The sequence below is a fragment of the Cavenderia fasciculata genome (genome assembly GCF_000203815.1).
Source record: "Cavenderia fasciculata unplaced genomic scaffold Scf_Dfasci-G-b-285a01.f1-5, whole genome shotgun sequence".
In the NCBI taxonomy this organism is placed as follows: Eukaryota; Evosea; class Eumycetozoa; order Acytosteliales; family Cavenderiaceae; genus Cavenderia; species Cavenderia fasciculata.
Window position 1 is genome coordinate 377,790 of NW_004457708.1, and position 17,462 is coordinate 395,251.

The following is a 17,462-nucleotide window of genomic DNA, read 5'->3' on the forward strand; positions in this document are numbered from 1 at the left end:
AGTCAATAGATAATAATAATAATAAATATCTATAATATATAATGTACTCTAATAAAGAAATTGAAAGAGAATTAAAGAAATGGACAATTGAATTAGACGAGATAGAGTTGATGGAGGAGATTAGTTCTAGTCCATGGTCAAAGATACATAGAGCATTGGTTAGAGGATTGGAGGCAGCCGTAAAGATAATTGATCTAGAGGATTTGGAACAATCAATCGTCGACAATATGTTGAGAGAAGTGATGATATTGTTGCAACTACGTAATCCAAATATTATATTGTTGATGGGTGTCTGTAAAACACCAAGCAAATTGTACATAGTCACTGAATACTTGCAAGGCTCTGTCTACCACCTCATCAAACAACAGCAACAACTACAACTCAACGACATCTCCTTGTTGATGGACACTAAACGTGCATTGATGGTTGCCAAGGACGTATCATTGGCAATGAATTGGATGCATCGTCAATCTCCTCCCATGGTACATCTGAACCTTAAACCATCAAACATTCTCTATGGTACCAACTTTCAAATTAAAATTAGTGATTTTAGTCTTTGTAAAGTTAAACAAGGTTCTAAATTAACTGGTCAAGCTGGTAGTACTGCTTATATGGCTCCTGTAAGAGATAAGATAAAAAGAGAGATAAATATAAAAGATGGAGAATATTAATAATAATATTATCTTTTTTGCTATTTTAGGAAATATTACAAAATAGAGAATATAATGAAAGATCAGATGTTTATTCATTTGGGATTAGTTTATGGGCAATGTTAACACAACGTGATCCTTATGAAGGGATGTTTAAGAGTTATCCAGAGATGGTAGGTGCGATAGAGGAGGGAGTGCGTCCCCCCATCGACCAGAAATGGTCGAATCGACTCAAAGACTTTCTCTACATGTGTTGGCACAAAAACCCAGTTCAGAGACCATCGTTCCAAGAGATTATAGATAATCGCATGATTGAAGGTGCCATCATACACGAACTGCTACAAGAGGATATGGACTCGTTATGCTTTTGGAAGAGTGTGGCCAAGGAGCGCACCGAGATGGGGTGGGAGGAGTTTTATCACGGATTTGTCGAACACCTCGGACTCGACAGTTCAGTGGTGCCACTATACTCTAAAGAGATTAAATGTTTAAAGCAAATGCTCGAGGTTGGTGAACCCGATTCCAACCGAGGAACGGTCCAACTCGAACATTTTGCTCGATTCACACAATACTTTGGACCAATCACTCGACATGGTGGTATGCATCCACTCGATAGAATGTGGGATGTATGTACCATGCCAGGGTTTAGAGGTGCAATGTCGACCAACGAGGTTCACTCGGCTCTTGCCGGTCAGAAAAAAGGAGCCTATCTTGTGCGGTTCTCTTTCTCTGAAAAGTCGTGTTACACCATATCCTATGTCGCATCGAGTCGATCGAGTGATATCGGAAACATCAAGGTGCTCTACGACGGCAACAGAGCCAGCTATCTCTACAAAGGCGGTAAAACAGTCTATCCATCATTTCAACAACTCATCACACGTCATCAACCTAAAAACGAACCATTTAGAGAACCAATGCACGGTGGTCCATTCCTTGCCCTCCAATTGAAATTACCTCTTTCAACTGGTGCTGAAACTGTCTATCTTGCAGTTCCTCCAAGTTTATTTAAACATATCTAGAAAGAAAAAACAAAATATATCTAAAACACACACACAAATGCGCCTAATTTATAAATAAATGTACTAACTAAACACACTAACAAACTAACCATCTCAAAATAAAATATATTATTATCATCCATCTTGTATCTATCTTAATAATAATAATAATAAAAAGAGATAATTTTAGTTTTTTGGTATGGTGATTTTCAGCGAGAAACATGACGAATCCAAACGAAAACTAGTTCAACAAAAAAGGAAAAGACGATGAAACTCACCCTTGTTTCAGAGTCATATTAAATTAATAATTCTCTCACACTATTATTATTAGAACCCACTTTACAACTTTGCATATATATATACACAACTTACAACATTTAATATAAATCATATCATTCATTCACAACAGATAAACTTTATCTTTTTATCTTTTTTTTATATAATAATACTAGCTAATATACTACGATCTTTATCTTTTATCTATATATCATAACATATACTATACTATACTCAAACATGTATTTAGGAGCACCAATAAAATCACAACAAAAAGGAGAGACTAATAAACCTAATCCTAAACCTGCCAGTTCATATAATCTACCAAGAGATATCGGGCCTGGTCTACTCAAGTTTTGTCTTACTCATTCAGATTCACCAAACCTTCAAGATTCACAAGTACCAGAACGTGACCCAAAAGATTACGATTGGTTAAGACAAGCATTTGAAAACTTGGAAGATGACGCAAAGAGAATGAAAAAGATCAATGATGTATTGGCCGATCCACAATCAACTCAACATCAAATCATAACTGCACTTGAACAATTAGAATTCTATATTGAAGATATAGATAATTCAAAAGGTATGACGAAATCATATATTTATATATTCATTAAAACATTCATTAAAAGAAATATAACAAAATACTAATATATTTATTCTCTTTTTATTTATATTTTTTAGATTACATTAAAATTGGAGGTATACCAATTATTGTTGAATTAATGAAAAATGAAGATGATAGAATTAGAGCAGAAGCTACAAGTTGTGTAGCAATCCTTAGTCAAAATGAAGAATCGATTCAAGCATATTTGAATAGTATTGGTGTATTGGATTTGGCAATCAACATTTTGGGTAGAGAACACGATCAAAAGTGTAGAGAAAAGTTTTTGTCTTTGATTTCCAGTCTTATTGGTAATGTTGACACACTCGATCAACAAAAGGCAGACACTGTCTTGAAGATTTGTATCTCTTATTTGGCACCAAGCGTCGATATTATGATTCCCAAACCAATTACTGGTGAACTTACAACCTACAGTGTTGCCAACAGTGTCTCTGGTATGACAAAGGCAGTACACATTTTACGAAAAATCCTTCAAGGCAAACCATCACTCAGACTCAAAGGTGTTGAATGGGGTATTGTCGAGGCTTTGGTCAATCTCATCAAGAGTTACAACAATGGAAACGATCAAAAGGATGCTCATCTTACCATTCTCTGTGAAAAATGTGAATCCACTCTTTTGGAATTATCTGGCAACCCACACAACAAGAAACAATGCATCGATTTGGGTCTACCAGCAGAAATTGATAAACGTTTAAAGAAATTAATGACACATCCAAATGAAAATGAGAATGAAATTGAAGTTTTAAAGAATCTTAAATCAAAAATTAAATAATAATAATAATAATAAATAAACTTGTGGTAAAAGTTATTTTATTATAACGAATTTGTTGTGTGCAGTATAATTAATTAATTATAATTGATTATTTGGATCTATACCATTATCATCACTATTTGAATTTGATTTTCTCCAAGATCCATTCGATCCTCCTCCTCCACCTCTTGGTGATGAAAATCCTCCTCCTCTTCCTCCACCTCTTGGAGAATAATTTTGTTTTGGTTGATAATAGTTATTGTTTTGATCATAATCCTTTGATGGTGAATTATTATTATTATATCTATTTTTATATGATGATGACGGTGATGACTTAATTTCATCATCTGTTAGAAAACCTTTGTTTAAATATTGAGCTGGACCATTATTATTATTATCATTATTATATCTAGTTGGAGAGGAATAATTTCCACTTCCTCCTCCTCTTCCTCTTTCTCCACCTCTCCATCCTCCTCTTCCTCTTTCACCACCTCCTCCACCTCTAGACGGAGAGAATCCTCTTGGTGAATTATATCTATTATTATTATTACTAGTATTATAATGATCTCTTGATGGTGATGTGAATTCATTATCTCTATCTCTACTATTATTTACAAATTGGGTTGTTTTCTTGGATTCTTGAATTATTTCTTTCTTTACTTTCTCATCATCCTCTTCATCATCTTCATCATCTTCATTATCCTCTTCATCCGATTCATAGTCGTCACTTTGATCGTATTCTTCTTCTTCCTCTTCTTCTTGTTGTTTAGGTTTTGAAAACGTTCCTCTACCCTTTTGAATAATTGTTGTTGTTGAGGATACTTTTGTTGTTGTCGTTGTTGTCGTCAATGATTGTTGTTGTTTTGTTGGTGTAACTGATGGCTTAACAGGTGATCTATTGTTGTTGTTGTTGTTGACATCTCCATCAAAACGTTTCTGTGGAGGTTGGTATTTTGGTTGTTCCTCTTGAGGAATGAAACCAGGTCTTACTCGAATCTCTTTTCTCCATGTACCATCTGGTCTTTGAGAGGCAGGTATTACATGTGCTACTTGAGGAGTAGTAGTAGTAGTAGTTGTTGTTGAGTCACTTGTGGTAGACTTTATCTCTTTGCTTTTTACAACAACATCATTCTTTTTAATATCTTGTTCTTTAGTTGATAAAGTTCCCAACTTTGATGTTAGATCATCTACATCACCAATGGTATTGCTGATTTGATCTTGTTCATCATCTTCCTCGCTATCGCTATCGTTTGACCAAACTCGACCACTCATCTTGTCACAGCTTGTATGTTTGATTGATTATACTCAATTGCAACAACTAAACAAAATGAATAAATGAAGATGAAAACACCCTGTGTAAAAACATATATTAAAAAATCTTAATTAAATAATATCAACTACGCTATTTATTTATTTATTTTGGAATTAAATAAGCAATAGCCTCCATTTTAGAAGTTTGAGCAAACATATCCAATAGTTTAATTTCCTTGACTTGGTAGTTTGGTGAAAGCAATAAAAGATCCTTGACAAGTGATGTCTCGGGACCACACGACACATAGACAATACAATCTAGACCGGGAGGAATCGACCTGCAAATCTTTTGTGCACCTGATCGAGGTGGATCTAACACTATCTTGTTAATTCTCATTGGGGTATTCTCTATTTGTTGTTGTTGTTGTTGAGTAGCATCTACACCATTTTCCAAAGCAACATCATTGCCACAAAATGGAATATCTTCTGTGAATAAATTACATAGTACAGCTTGTACTTTTCCTTTGACATTATTCAAATGAACATTATGAATTAATTTTGTAAGTAATTCTTGTGATAGTTCAAATCCAATGACTGATCCTGCCTTCTTTGCCATTGGTATAGTAAAATTTCCTACTCCACAATATAAATCATAACACTAATCAATTTATATATATTAGTACTAATAGTTAAAGATGTGGTGTATTATTATTATTATTATTATTATTATTAATTTTAACATACATTATCTGATGGATTTAAATTTAAATAATCTAAAACCTTTTGTACCATTACTGTATTTGCATTTGCATTAACTTGCATGAAATCAACTGGTGATATATTGAGAGTAATTCCTTCGATTGGTGAATATTTCATATCTACATGATGCTCTGGATATATCTTTTCAAATGAACCAGGTCCACCATGCTGTAAAATTATAATGGCATCATGTTGTTTTCCAAATTCCTGTATTTTGATTCTATCCGATTCTTCAGGTGCTTCTAATACTCTTATTGAAAATGATCTAAAAAAAAGAATTATTATTAATATTATTTCCAAAACAATATACTATACTATTATTTTGATTTGTTTTTGATTTGTTTTTGTTTCACACGTACGTTATATTATCAGCACGAGTTACTTCGATTGAAGGTATTTGTAATTTAATTGATAATGATTCAATTAATTTGGATAGTTCAACTGGCATACGTTGAAGTTCTTTGACGAGTACCGGACAATATTCAACTTGGAAACTTGTGATTTTAGGGGAATCGTAACCAACGTCGATCTTGTTGGTCTTGCGATTAAAGTGTACTCTGAGACGTGCTCTTCTTCTATACTCGAATCCATTTGGTTGTTTTGGGATATCTAGTAGTGATACTTGATCTTCGCTTTCTACAACACCACTCGAGTGGAATAGATGTTTGTAATAATCTACTTTTGTTTGCAGCTGTGTTTCATAGACCATATGCATCATATTACATCCATTACACAATCCATAGTGATCACATAGTGGATGAGCACGATTTGGTGATCTCTTTAAAACCGTTTTCGTTCTACCTGTATAATAACCATCCTCTTTACCAAATACCTGAGCCTCTACTATCTCATCTTTGAGTGCATCGATGATATGAAGAGGTTGTTTTACTTTAAGTGGTGTTGACTTTAGGTTGCTCAGAATCACGTCTTGATGTTGTGCAATACCTTGAAAGTTGGGTCCGTACGATGTCACCTTTGCCTGATAGAGGTTGGTTGGTACACCATCCTTTTTCGATTGTTTCTTGTGTTGTTTCAGTTGTCTTCTACTCATCACTTCCACCGGTGATGATTCCCAAATCACTCCATTACTTTCAAACAAGTATTGTTTAACACTTGACCATATAGATTTATCTGAAGTTGCACTATCATTACTATTACTACTATTACTGCTATCACTATTACTATTACTACTATCACTATTACTATTACTAGTACTATAAAACCTACTACTACTATGATTGATTATACTATTACTACAACTATCTTTACTAATATAAGGGGTAGTAGTACTACTACCAATGACTAATCGATGAGTACTACCAACTATAGTCTTCTCTGATCGAGAGATATATGTTCGAATACTACCAATATTCATTTATACTTAAGTATAAGTAGAGGCTGAAAACGAATGATGAGCACTTTAGATCAGAAAATGCATATTCATCACAAGACGACCGTTGTGTCTTAGAAAAAAAAAAAAAAGTAAAATATCAAACTATTTAGATTTATTATTTATTTATTTAATATTTACATATATGTTTAGTTTATTTAAATATTTTAAGATTAGTATTAACAATATATTTTGAAATGGTTGGATTATTAAATGGGAGGGCGCAACCAGACCCCAATGGACCATACCGATCTATTACATGTTTAAGAAATGTAAAGTTGGACATGTGCATAAGATCCGTGTAGAGAGGTGCAACTTTACATTTTAGAGTTGGAAAGAGTGGTGATTTAAAATAGGTATAATGATTATTTTCGAATACCCTTTTAACAAATATTTGATTGATTTGTAGTGATTCTAGGTCTCTTGGTAACACATTTAACATTTCAAGTGCCACAAAAGACCCAATCCTTGCAAATTGTGACCAATCATCCTGATCCAATACAATTTGGTGGTCTGCCTGAAACCTGTTATAATAATCTGCCAATTCTTTAAATATACCAAAATTACCATTGACCAAAGGACCTTTGAATGAAGACTTGGTGACAAATGAATATCGGTCTTTGTTTTTTGGTATTTTGGATTCAAAGAGTCTAAACATTTGGAGGTTATTGGTATCTATAGCTGCTCTAATCATTGATTGTGTGACTGTCATTCCTTTTCGATACTGAAATATTAATTTAATCATTCCTAGTTGATGGTTGGTGGCAGCTAGCAATACAGTCTTTTCAGTGATCTTGTAGGTGGCTGAGAACCGTGGTGATGCCAATAGATACTCGAATAGTTGTAGGTTACCGGTTGGTATGATATAGTGAAGAAGGTTTTTATCACTTGGACTATCTACATGAAACCCAAGCGTGTCGTCAATGTATTGGGCCACATCCAAGTGTCCACCAATCACCGCCTGTGTAAACATTCTCTCCTTTTGGTCATCGTTTAGAGGACTGATTCCCAATACTTCAATGTAGTGTCTTAAAAGTACCAGGTTTCCAAGTCGAGATATATAAACATAGTCTTTGTTGGAATAGTTTAGGTTGGGATACCTAGCAATTCTCTTTAGAGCAAACGATGTATTTTCATAGGTGAAATGATCTATTCCTGGGAGACGTGTTGGGTCAATCTCTAGTATGTCATCGAGTTGATCATCATCTTGAGTGTCTTGATGAAAATACCTTGTATCAATTGAAAACAAGTGTGTTTTTGGCATTAGATTGTAGAGGTATAGGAGTGACTTGGTGTCACGTACAGTGATGGTTTGGTCAAACTCTGTCCCGTCATCACGCATTTTTTGATAGACAGCGCCGATGATATCAGTGTCTCGTGTACGACACGCCTGGTCAAACATACGCATTGCCGGAGTCGCCAGGCTAAAGAGCTTGCAGACCAACTTGACCATACCCACATGCTTGATTCTAATGGCAGTGTCAAGACAGCCTCTAAATTGATAGTACGACGTGAAATCCAGATAATGGAATGCTTTGACCTCGGTGACGAGGTATTCCAGCAGCTGGGTGTTGCCCGACGCCACGATACTATTCATTGAGCCTGCAGAGAGTGTCGGTTTGATGCCACCCATAGCAATGAGGTTTTTGATGGCTTGTAGGTTGCCTTTGGCCAATGCCCCATACACATACGGTGATTCGGATGCATGTCTTGTGAATATATCGTCACCGTGTGTGTATTGGCACCGTGTCTGGTGATGGTCGAGTAACAGACGATACAGACTGTCATTTGCATTCTCCACAGCATTCCATCCAGCATAGTTTGAGAACATTAGGTCCGGTCTATTATCAAGCAAGTATCTAACAATCGGTTCATGATTTAATTTACATGCCTCATCGATACAATTGTTTGTCGATTCAATTGTAAAGCAACTGTCATAGTATTGTAGTATTTCAATATGTCCACCTTTGGCAGCACTATCGTATGCTAGACATGTGATATGTACATCTCGATCGAATTGACCACACCCAAACAACACCTTTATGCAATCCAAATGACCATTGCGAGCGGCATATTCAATAGCGTGATTTGTGAATGGATGATGTTGTTGATCCAACAAGAGGTATTGTACGATATCTAATCTACCAATTTTACATGCACTGTCTAGTATGATGTGATGTCGACCAATTCCATCGTCTTTAAAGTGTTGATACACTTGTATAAATAGATCCAACTCTAATTGACACATCAACTCCATTGCTTGATGTGTTGGGAATCTAATATGACCAATACTCTTTACCAACTTTTCTCTCACCAATGATTTACAAGCACTAGTGTCTCTGAGTCCAAGCAACCATTCCAACGAATCAACATCTCTATATTTAATAGATACACCTTTATTCTGTAATCTATTCAATCTTCTAACTTGATTAAATATAATATTTCTAATATACTTTGTTGATATAACTTTTGTAAATACTATATTATTATTATCCATAAATATATATATCTATCTATCACTCTCTCTCTCTACACACAACTTATATAAGTGTAAAGTAAAGTAAAGTAAAATTAATGATCACAAGTTGCGATGAATTAAAGAAAGTATAATAATAATAATAATAATCTTTGTAGTCAACCTCCATGATTTTAAATTTGAACCAAGAAAATTCAAAGTACAAATTTCATTGTTTCAGCTGCATCTGATATTAAATATAAATCAAATACCTATAAACATGGAAGGTACAAACAATAATAATAATAGTACAGTAGAGAATACAACTGCTGCTACAGCCTCTACAGAACAACCAAAAGAAGTGAATGAATTTCAACAAAAGGCACAGAATGATATAGCAAGACCACAATTACCAGTACAACAAGATCTACAGGCATCGACAACAGAGATGTTTACAAAAGTATCAAAGTATCTAAGTGGAGAGTTGGCAAGTATGTATCGGATTGATTGATTGATTGATTGATATTATATTTAGACTGACCCTCTCACTCTTTCTCCTTTTTAGCAACACTTGCCGATTATAACCTATTGGTACAAATGAATAATGTTACATCTGCAAAGTATCATGATATGACTGAAATAACAAAGGGATTAACATTATATATGAATGATTTAAAGATACAATGTATGAACTAATGAATGAATGAATGATCAGATCAGATCAATCATATATATATTTTTGATGAACTAATAACTCATTCAATCAATTTAGATGAACAATTTCAACCATATATTGAAAAGATTAATGATTTGGACAAGAATGTAACGGACTTGGAAAAGACAGTTCAAGTGATCGATGAATATACTAAAAGATTGGAAAACAAATTCAAGAATATCGACAAGACTGCTTTATTACCAATCAATCCAACACCAACAACTACAGTTCCACCACCAACAACTACACCCAAATAAATAACTTAGCTTATGTATATATATATATATATATATATAAAGTTATATGTATTAGTAATAATGTCAAACCTCTAGACTAGTCACTTTTTGAATCAAATAATCATTAAATTTATTCTATAAATATTCAAGCAATCTTAGAAAGGTCAGATCAGTTCAGATCTGTGCACTGGTATATATTAGACCATTCCAAAAGAAACTATAGTTTCTGAATCCCTTGAAGATGTAGAATATTTACTAAATTATAGATAATATAAATATTCAATTAACAGCATCTTCAAGGGATTCAGAAAGAATCAGAGACAATGGTAATAGACAAGCGAAAAATCTCTATCCTATCTTTCATTCAAGTTGGTTCCATCTTCTAAATTGGTAGCCCTTTCATTTTAATCATATTGTTTGATGTTGTTGAAGGTGATGATGTTGGGTTTATCTTGTAAAATATAAATAATTAAATAACAAATAAATTAATAAATTCAAACTGTGATGATGATGATGAATGACCATTTTTTATTTAAGGTTCGATAGGTTGTAAACTATTGTCTAAAATCATGTATTATGGTACCCCATCCTTCTCACACACAACATTTACTCCTCTCTAGAATAGTAAAATAACAATAATATATATTTCTTTTTTTATTAATTTTTAATCAAAAAAATAAAAAAAAAACTAACTAAAATTGCAAAAGTGTCCTTCCTTCATAGACTTTTTAAAGTTTGAAAGATAGATATACTTTTGATTCTATTCTCTCATAATCAATGTATTTATGGATGTGATTACTAGTTATTTCGAGTTCTACAATGACTTGGAGAAACAATGGATCGTATTCAGAGACAAGGGTACCAAGACGATGAACCAAATGGTCAACGATCACTTGAAACAATCGTTTATCGACGCCTATCAATGGCCTGCTTCAATCAAAGATAATCACATTATACAGAATCAACTTAGATCAAAGATGTTTGATTCAATCTCTCTACAATATCAAAGACTTTATAGTTGTTATTCTGAATTGGTATGTATAAATAAATATATATGTTTGACTTTTACGAAAAGAATTAATCATATTATTTATAGTCATCGATAACAGATAAATTAAATCAAAAGGTTGGTCAATTGGAATTGGTTGTTAAAGAGAGATCATCAGGATCTAGTTCTCGGTCTATATCAACTACATTGTTGGCAAAGTATAGTGAACAGTTTAAATTGGTGATTGCAATGTATACCAAATCACTAGACAACAAAAAGAGTATCATAGAGACACTCTTATCAATCTATGATCGAGATCAACTCGTTACACTAGTATCATGTTGGCAGAATGATATTCATATAGATCGTAGTTTTATTGAAACAACTCAAGATATGATGTATACTGAAATATCTTTATCCTCTTCTTCTTCTTAACAAACAACAACAAATAATAGTAATAATAATAATAATAATAAATACAACTAATAATTTATTTAATCAAAAAGAAAACGATCAAAGAAACATTCATCTATATGGTTGGATAGAGTTGGTTCACATTCTTGGTAATACTCTTTTAATGATTTTGATTGTTTGAAATACTTTTGGTTTGGGTTGATCCAGTCTCTGTCGAGGAATAAGTATTGTACTGTATCACTTTCTAATAATGCCTCTGATATGATAGCAGAGGCATTATTTGTAAATTGATTATTCATTATATTCAATACACGAATTGATTTGTTTGTTTTGAATGCATTGACCAACTCTTTGGTAGATTGTAGGTAATTAGAGTTGATATCTAAATGGACAATATTGGTGTTACTAGATAGAACCAAACTAAACTCGGCAAGATGACTCTGTTGAATGGTACCATGAGTCAACATTAACTTGGTGATAGTTTGGTTATGACATAGATTGGTATAAAACAAAGATGTCGTACCTATACAATCAAAATGTGTCAATCTAAGAAACTCGACGGTTGTATTGGTTGCCCAAATCGATGCAAATGGTTCACCGACCATATCACAAGCCATTGGAAGATTAACACGTTTCAAATCCAATCTCTTTACTCGAGTATTGTTGGATGAAAGAGTTGAACAAATTTCATTCCAATTGGCTATATTGTGATTATGTGGTATGACGACAGTCCTGATTGATTCCAAACCATATCCTTTTGTACAATTTACTAATCTACTTAGAGTTGACAATTTAATAAAAGTATCTCCAAAGTTGATGTGTTTGATGGAACCAGAGAGATGGGCGATTAATTCATCGATTGGCACATGTTGATCAAATGACGGCCCATTCTCGTTGTTTTGAGAACAACATAGATTCAGTATACTTGGTTTGAGCATATCCAACATTTGATAGAAAGATTTTGTAAATGTTTCTCCTTCATATTGATATACACCAAATAACTGTCCAATACGAATGACTGTATGATTTGGTTTGTTGTTATTGGAAGAACCAGTTTGTTGTTGTTGTAGTGGCCACTTAAATACTCCAACACCATTGATAGATAAATCAATATTGATCTCTAATTGTGGACTATATAGTCTTATCATCTCGACGATGGTATTTGATGCTTCGACAGGTGCATTTTCACATGTATAATGTACTATCTTGAGTTGTGGCAATAGTTGTATTAATTGGTCGACTACTTTAAACTCCTCTTTATATTTATTTGATTGCACATTACTAGTCTTGTTTGATTTATGTAAGACCTGCCAATCAAGTACTTGTATATTATTAAAAGAGTAGATTGAATAATCTGATTGCAATGTATCGTGTAAGAATGAATATTCCAATGGACCTTTAATAACAAGATTAGTTCTTGATTGTCTAACTACATGTAACCACCATCTAGACACCAATGCAATACCATTGATCAATTCACTGTGGTTGATTGATTCTTTTCTCTTTTCAATTGGGTGTCCTTTATACATTAGATATAATGTTTCGTCGGATGTGATTCTTTGTAACCGAGTGTCATCTGGTGCAACAAGCTTGCAAAGGTCTCGACCACCGTCGCCATCATCTTTAACTAATCGACCGTATTTGTCACACCGACTAATCTTTCTAGATGAATTGATTAAATCAATCAAACGGTTGATAATGTTTGTTTGTACAACATGTGAAAACAAACTAATAGTATAACTATTATTTATCTCCATTTTATGTGTTTCCCTCAAAACTAGAATAATAAATTAAAAGATTCATTTTTTGTGCTGACTTGTCATGAACATCTTCATTTCTTTAATTAGATATTTCATACATATACATATACATATACATATACATAGAAGATAGATAATAGATTCAAGAATGAGCCAACAACAACAACAACAAAAGAAGAATAAAATGGTGTTTGTGATGGTCGATGGTCTAGGAGATACATCTATACCAAAGTACAATAGACAAACTACACTTGAAAAGGCAAATACAAATGTAATGGATTTAATGGCTAGTATGTATCACATATACCACATATCACATATCACATATCAAGAACAAAGATGATTAATCATTCCTTTCTTTTATTTTTATTTAGAGAGTGGAGTTAGTGGAGCAATGGATCCTGTTGAACCGGGATATGCATGTGGCAGTGATACTGCACATCTTTCAATTCTTGGTTATGATCCACGTACTTATTATCGTGGTCGTGGTGCGTTTGAATCGATGGGTGCTGGATTAGATATGAACCCAGGTGACATTGCTTTTAAATCAAACTTTGCTACACTTGATACAAAGACTGGTATCGTCATTCAAAGAAGAGCTGATCGTAACTTTGAACATTTAGGTCCAACTCTTTGTGATCATTTAACTGGAATGTAAATTATCAAACAAACAAACAAATCATAAAATATACTAATAATGATTCTTTCTTCTTCATTATATAGTAAATTACCATCATTCCCAGAATATAGAGTTGATGTTAAATATGCAACTGAACATCGTTGTGGTGTAAGAGTTAGAGGACCATTATTATCAGATGCAATTTCAAGTACTGATCCACTTAAAGACAAGTATGTCAAGATATATATATTAAATACCTTCATTCATGATTATTTATTTAGATTTTGTTGATTTGATTTAGTTTACCATTATTAGAAGCAAAACCATTAAATGAAACAACTGAAGCAAAGATAACGGCAAAGGTAACCAATGAATTATCAAATGAAATTCAAAAGGCATTAGAGAATCATCCAATCAATATAGATAGAAGAGAAAAGGGGTTGGCAGCAGCCAATGTGGTACTACTTCGTGGATGTGGAGTAAGAGTGCAAGCACCAACTTTTAATGAATTGTACGATATGAATGCATTTATGATTGCACCAACTTGTATTATTGCCGGTTTGGGTATGTCTGTAGGTGTCGATGTAGTCGAAGCACCAGGAGGAACTGGAGATTATCATACCAATCTTCAATCAAAGGCAGATACACTTGTAAATACTATTGTTGATGAACAAGACAGCACAAAGAAATCATATCAATTTGGTTTCCTTCACATAAAGGCAGTTGATGATGCCGGACATGACAAGAATGAAGATCTCAAAGTATCGTTTTTAGAACGTATCGATAAAATGTTGGAATCGATCATTGTACGTTTGGCACAAGCAGAAAGAGATGGAAACGGTCATTATAGTATTTGTGTCACTGGTGATCATTCTACTCCCGTCCTAAGCGGTGATCATTCAAGTGAACCAGTTCCATTTGTCATTACCAAACCAATACTTGTCGATCAATTATTAAAGTCCAAAGACGAATCAAACTCTAAATACCAATTCTCATTGACCGATTCAGTTGATACATTCTCTGAAATTGAATGTATTAAAGGTGCCCTAGGTAGATTCCCAGGGTCACAGGTAATGAAAATCATTCCACAATATATGAATCAAAATGTTACAAAACAATAAATATAATATAATATAATATATTTATAAGAAGTCAGTCAACCTAGTTACAATAAATAAAATAAAAAGATCTTGTAAATTTATTGATTATAAATTATAATTTTTGTAATACAATGATTTTGTGAAATACTATTATATGATAGTAATAGGTGAGGTGAGGTGAGGTTGAGGTTGAGGTTTGATTTAGCTAGTTGGTTTTGATGAATAATAATTTGGGAATATTGATCTAAACAAAAAATAAATATTAATAAATATTTAATTAATTCCATTATATATTTCTGGCTTACTCTAAATCTTTATAAATATAAGTTTCAGGGTATTCACTATTATAAGGTTTTAAAACAAATCTTTCCGGAACCCAAGAAACTCCCTTTTCTTTTCTTTGTGCTTCTTCAACTCTTTGTTTTTGTTCGATTCTAGCTTTCTCCTCAGCAGTTGTCTTGTCATCATTATTATTTATACTATCAATTACAACTCTCCAAATACTACAAATGGAAAGATAATTATAATATTAGTATATTTTGAATATATATATTATATATATTCTTTTTTTTTTTATCTCTTCTTACTTTTCAGAACTATTTTTTGGTTGTCTTTCAATTGGATAATTAAAATGAGAATATTTTTTCAATTTCTTACAATCCATTAGGATATGATCATTTGGAAGATTGGCAGAAGAGATGGAAGAGGAATCGGGTGTGATGAAAATTTGGCTATCCCAATGACCTTTGATTTTGTAGAGAGTTTTACCATTGACAGTGACATGACCCTTGATACCATTATGATTCTTTGAACTTGATAATAGTCCATTGGTCAAGTACTCGAGGTGAGCCTGGTACTTGCCATCGGCTGATCGAATGACAGCCTTTCCATTGACAAATGGAGCCAACTTGCCAAGTACAACACCACGAACTCCAATCACTGGTAGTGTCATTTCATAGACCTGATTGATCTTTAGAAAGTGGTATACGATCAAACCTCTGAGTGAAGACTCGGCAAAATTGCCATAAAACTTGACATAGGTTGGATTGACGTTACCATTGACAACGACACCTCTATTCTTGTTGTAAAAGCAGAATGCACTGCAACTTGGATGATGACTTATCTGTTCACTTACAAAATGTGAAACATCGTCACCAGTCTCTGTGGTACCTTGCATCTTTTCCTTTTCGTCAATTGATGGATCCCAGTAGCAATCGTACAGTTCTCCAATCACAGGATTGAATGGTTTCTTAATGCCCTTTGGTCTAGTATGCCATGCAGTCAATGAGAATTTTAGGAATTGAATAAATCTTTTTTCATCATCTTGTATTTCTTGTATTCTAAATGAAAAAGAGAATAATATTAATACACATGTATATATTATTTATGTGTACCATTTTTAAATATCATACCTATATAATTCATCCAAACAATTAAAAGTATCTGTAAAAGATTCCAACATTGATCTTGGTTGTAAAACAAAACAAGGTAGAGAAAGATGTTTGATAGGCTCACCAAACTTTATTTGTTTGAGTAAATGAGAGATGATAGTTCTCTTTGATTCATTCAAAACTACTTCCTCTTCTACAGGTGCTCCATCGTGTGATTCACCTGTTGCTGCTGCTGCTGATGCCTCTACTTCTTTACTACTTGAACTACCACCTTCAGTTGATTCTGTTGCTGTATTACCTCTTAATTTTGAAAAGAACCTTGACATTCTAATATTTCTTTTTTAAACTCTTTGTTTTTAAAACTTGAATTATTGTGTATAATTATTATTATTATTATTAATGTGATCAAATATTACTCTATTGTTGTTGTTGTTGTATTAATTAATAAATTAAACTTTTATTTTGTATAGTAGCTATAATATATTATGAAGAAACAATTTACACTATAGCTATAGCTATGAATTCAATTTTTTATGTTATAATAAAAAGGGAATTTAAAAAAAAATTTTGGTTCAAAAAGGAAATAATTCTCTTTTCATTGTTGTGAATTTCCCTCCTTTGCTCGTTAAAACTCAAAAGTGCGACGGCGTTTCAGAAAAGATATTTTTTTTTTTTAATTGAATTTCAATAGGATACTCCAATCGTAAAATACAATTGCTTTAAATTTGAGTACAGTACTCAGTGTTTACGGTTAACAAAGGTAAATTTTAATAAATAAATAATTTTAAAAATATATTATAAATATATTTTTATATTTAGTTTGTTGTATGTCTTATTTTGTTGGTTGGGTTACATGTTAGTTTTATTATTAATTATTAATTAATTATTATGATCGATTTTCTATTGAGTTAGATTGCAAATGTTAATTGTTATGGGTGGCCATGGCTAAATAAATATATATTTCCTCTTCTTCTTTTCTTTTCTTTTCTTTTCTTTACAAAAAAAAAACACACTACTAGTATGTCTTGGAAAAATTGTCTGTTGGTTTTATAGTAGTATAGTATAGTAGTGTTTTGTTTTGTTT

General features: G+C 32.8%; 9 protein-coding genes across 9 annotated transcripts; 5 read left to right on the forward strand and 4 right to left on the reverse strand.

Annotated features, from left to right (window-relative positions):
• Window positions 1-41: 41 nt before the first annotated feature.
• On the forward strand, window positions 42-1,669 carry DFA_03834 (uncharacterized protein; the record flags this gene model as incomplete). Its single annotated transcript, XM_004366187.1, has 2 exons — window positions 42-620; window positions 701-1,669. The coding sequence occupies 2 exons, from the start codon at window positions 42-44 to the stop codon at window positions 1,667-1,669; spliced, it is 1,548 nt and encodes a 515-aa protein (XP_004366244.1).
• Window positions 1,670-2,164: 495 nt separating this feature from the next.
• On the forward strand, window positions 2,165-3,321 carry DFA_03835 (uncharacterized protein; the record flags this gene model as incomplete). The annotated part of the gene is made up of 2 exons (XM_004366188.1): window positions 2,165-2,507; window positions 2,609-3,321. The coding sequence occupies 2 exons, from the start codon at window positions 2,165-2,167 to the stop codon at window positions 3,319-3,321; spliced, it is 1,056 nt and encodes a 351-aa protein (XP_004366245.1).
• A 78-nt stretch (window positions 3,322-3,399) lies between these two features.
• DFA_03836 (uncharacterized protein) lies at window positions 3,400-4,572 on the reverse strand (the record flags this gene model as incomplete). Its single annotated transcript, XM_004366189.1, has 1 exon — window positions 3,400-4,572. The coding sequence occupies one exon, from the start codon at window positions 4,570-4,572 to the stop codon at window positions 3,400-3,402; it is 1,173 nt and encodes a 390-aa protein (XP_004366246.1).
• A 142-nt stretch (window positions 4,573-4,714) lies between these two features.
• On the reverse strand, window positions 4,715-9,197 carry DFA_03837 (23S rRNA (Uracil-5-)-methyltransferase; the record flags this gene model as incomplete). The annotated part of the gene is made up of 7 exons (XM_004366190.1): window positions 4,715-5,209; window positions 5,296-5,575; window positions 5,670-5,919; window positions 6,034-6,645; window positions 6,692-6,773; window positions 6,885-7,593; window positions 7,930-9,197. 7 exons carry the CDS (start codon window positions 9,195-9,197, stop codon window positions 4,715-4,717), a joined length of 3,696 nt encoding a protein of 1,231 aa, XP_004366247.1.
• Window positions 9,198-9,274: 77 nt separating this feature from the next.
• On the forward strand, window positions 9,275-10,127 carry bloc1s2 (biogenesis of lysosome-related organelles complex-1; the record flags this gene model as incomplete). The annotated part of the gene is made up of 5 exons (XM_004366191.1): window positions 9,275-9,304; window positions 9,366-9,442; window positions 9,465-9,646; window positions 9,721-9,840; window positions 9,928-10,127. The coding sequence occupies 5 exons, from the start codon at window positions 9,275-9,277 to the stop codon at window positions 10,125-10,127; spliced, it is 609 nt and encodes a 202-aa protein (XP_004366248.1).
• Window positions 10,128-10,891: 764 nt separating this feature from the next.
• DFA_03839 (uncharacterized protein) lies at window positions 10,892-11,529 on the forward strand (the record flags this gene model as incomplete). The annotated part of the gene is made up of 2 exons (XM_004366192.1): window positions 10,892-11,140; window positions 11,203-11,529. 2 exons carry the CDS (start codon window positions 10,892-10,894, stop codon window positions 11,527-11,529), a joined length of 576 nt encoding a protein of 191 aa, XP_004366249.1.
• A 59-nt stretch (window positions 11,530-11,588) lies between these two features.
• On the reverse strand, window positions 11,589-13,265 carry DFA_03840 (uncharacterized protein; the record flags this gene model as incomplete). The annotated part of the gene is made up of 2 exons (XM_004366193.1): window positions 11,589-13,027; window positions 13,238-13,265. 2 exons carry the CDS (start codon window positions 13,263-13,265, stop codon window positions 11,589-11,591), a joined length of 1,467 nt encoding a protein of 488 aa, XP_004366250.1.
• A 151-nt stretch (window positions 13,266-13,416) lies between these two features.
• On the forward strand, window positions 13,417-15,008 carry DFA_03841 (phosphonopyruvate decarboxylase-like protein; the record flags this gene model as incomplete). The annotated part of the gene is made up of 4 exons (XM_004366194.1): window positions 13,417-13,558; window positions 13,643-13,922; window positions 13,992-14,117; window positions 14,189-15,008. The coding sequence occupies 4 exons, from the start codon at window positions 13,417-13,419 to the stop codon at window positions 15,006-15,008; spliced, it is 1,368 nt and encodes a 455-aa protein (XP_004366251.1).
• A 180-nt stretch (window positions 15,009-15,188) lies between these two features.
• On the reverse strand, window positions 15,189-16,704 carry osbL (oxysterol binding family protein; the record flags this gene model as incomplete). The annotated part of the gene is made up of 4 exons (XM_004366195.1): window positions 15,189-15,231; window positions 15,293-15,490; window positions 15,575-16,327; window positions 16,400-16,704. The coding sequence occupies 4 exons, from the start codon at window positions 16,702-16,704 to the stop codon at window positions 15,189-15,191; spliced, it is 1,299 nt and encodes a 432-aa protein (XP_004366252.1).
• Between the last annotated feature and the right edge of the window lie 758 nt (window positions 16,705-17,462).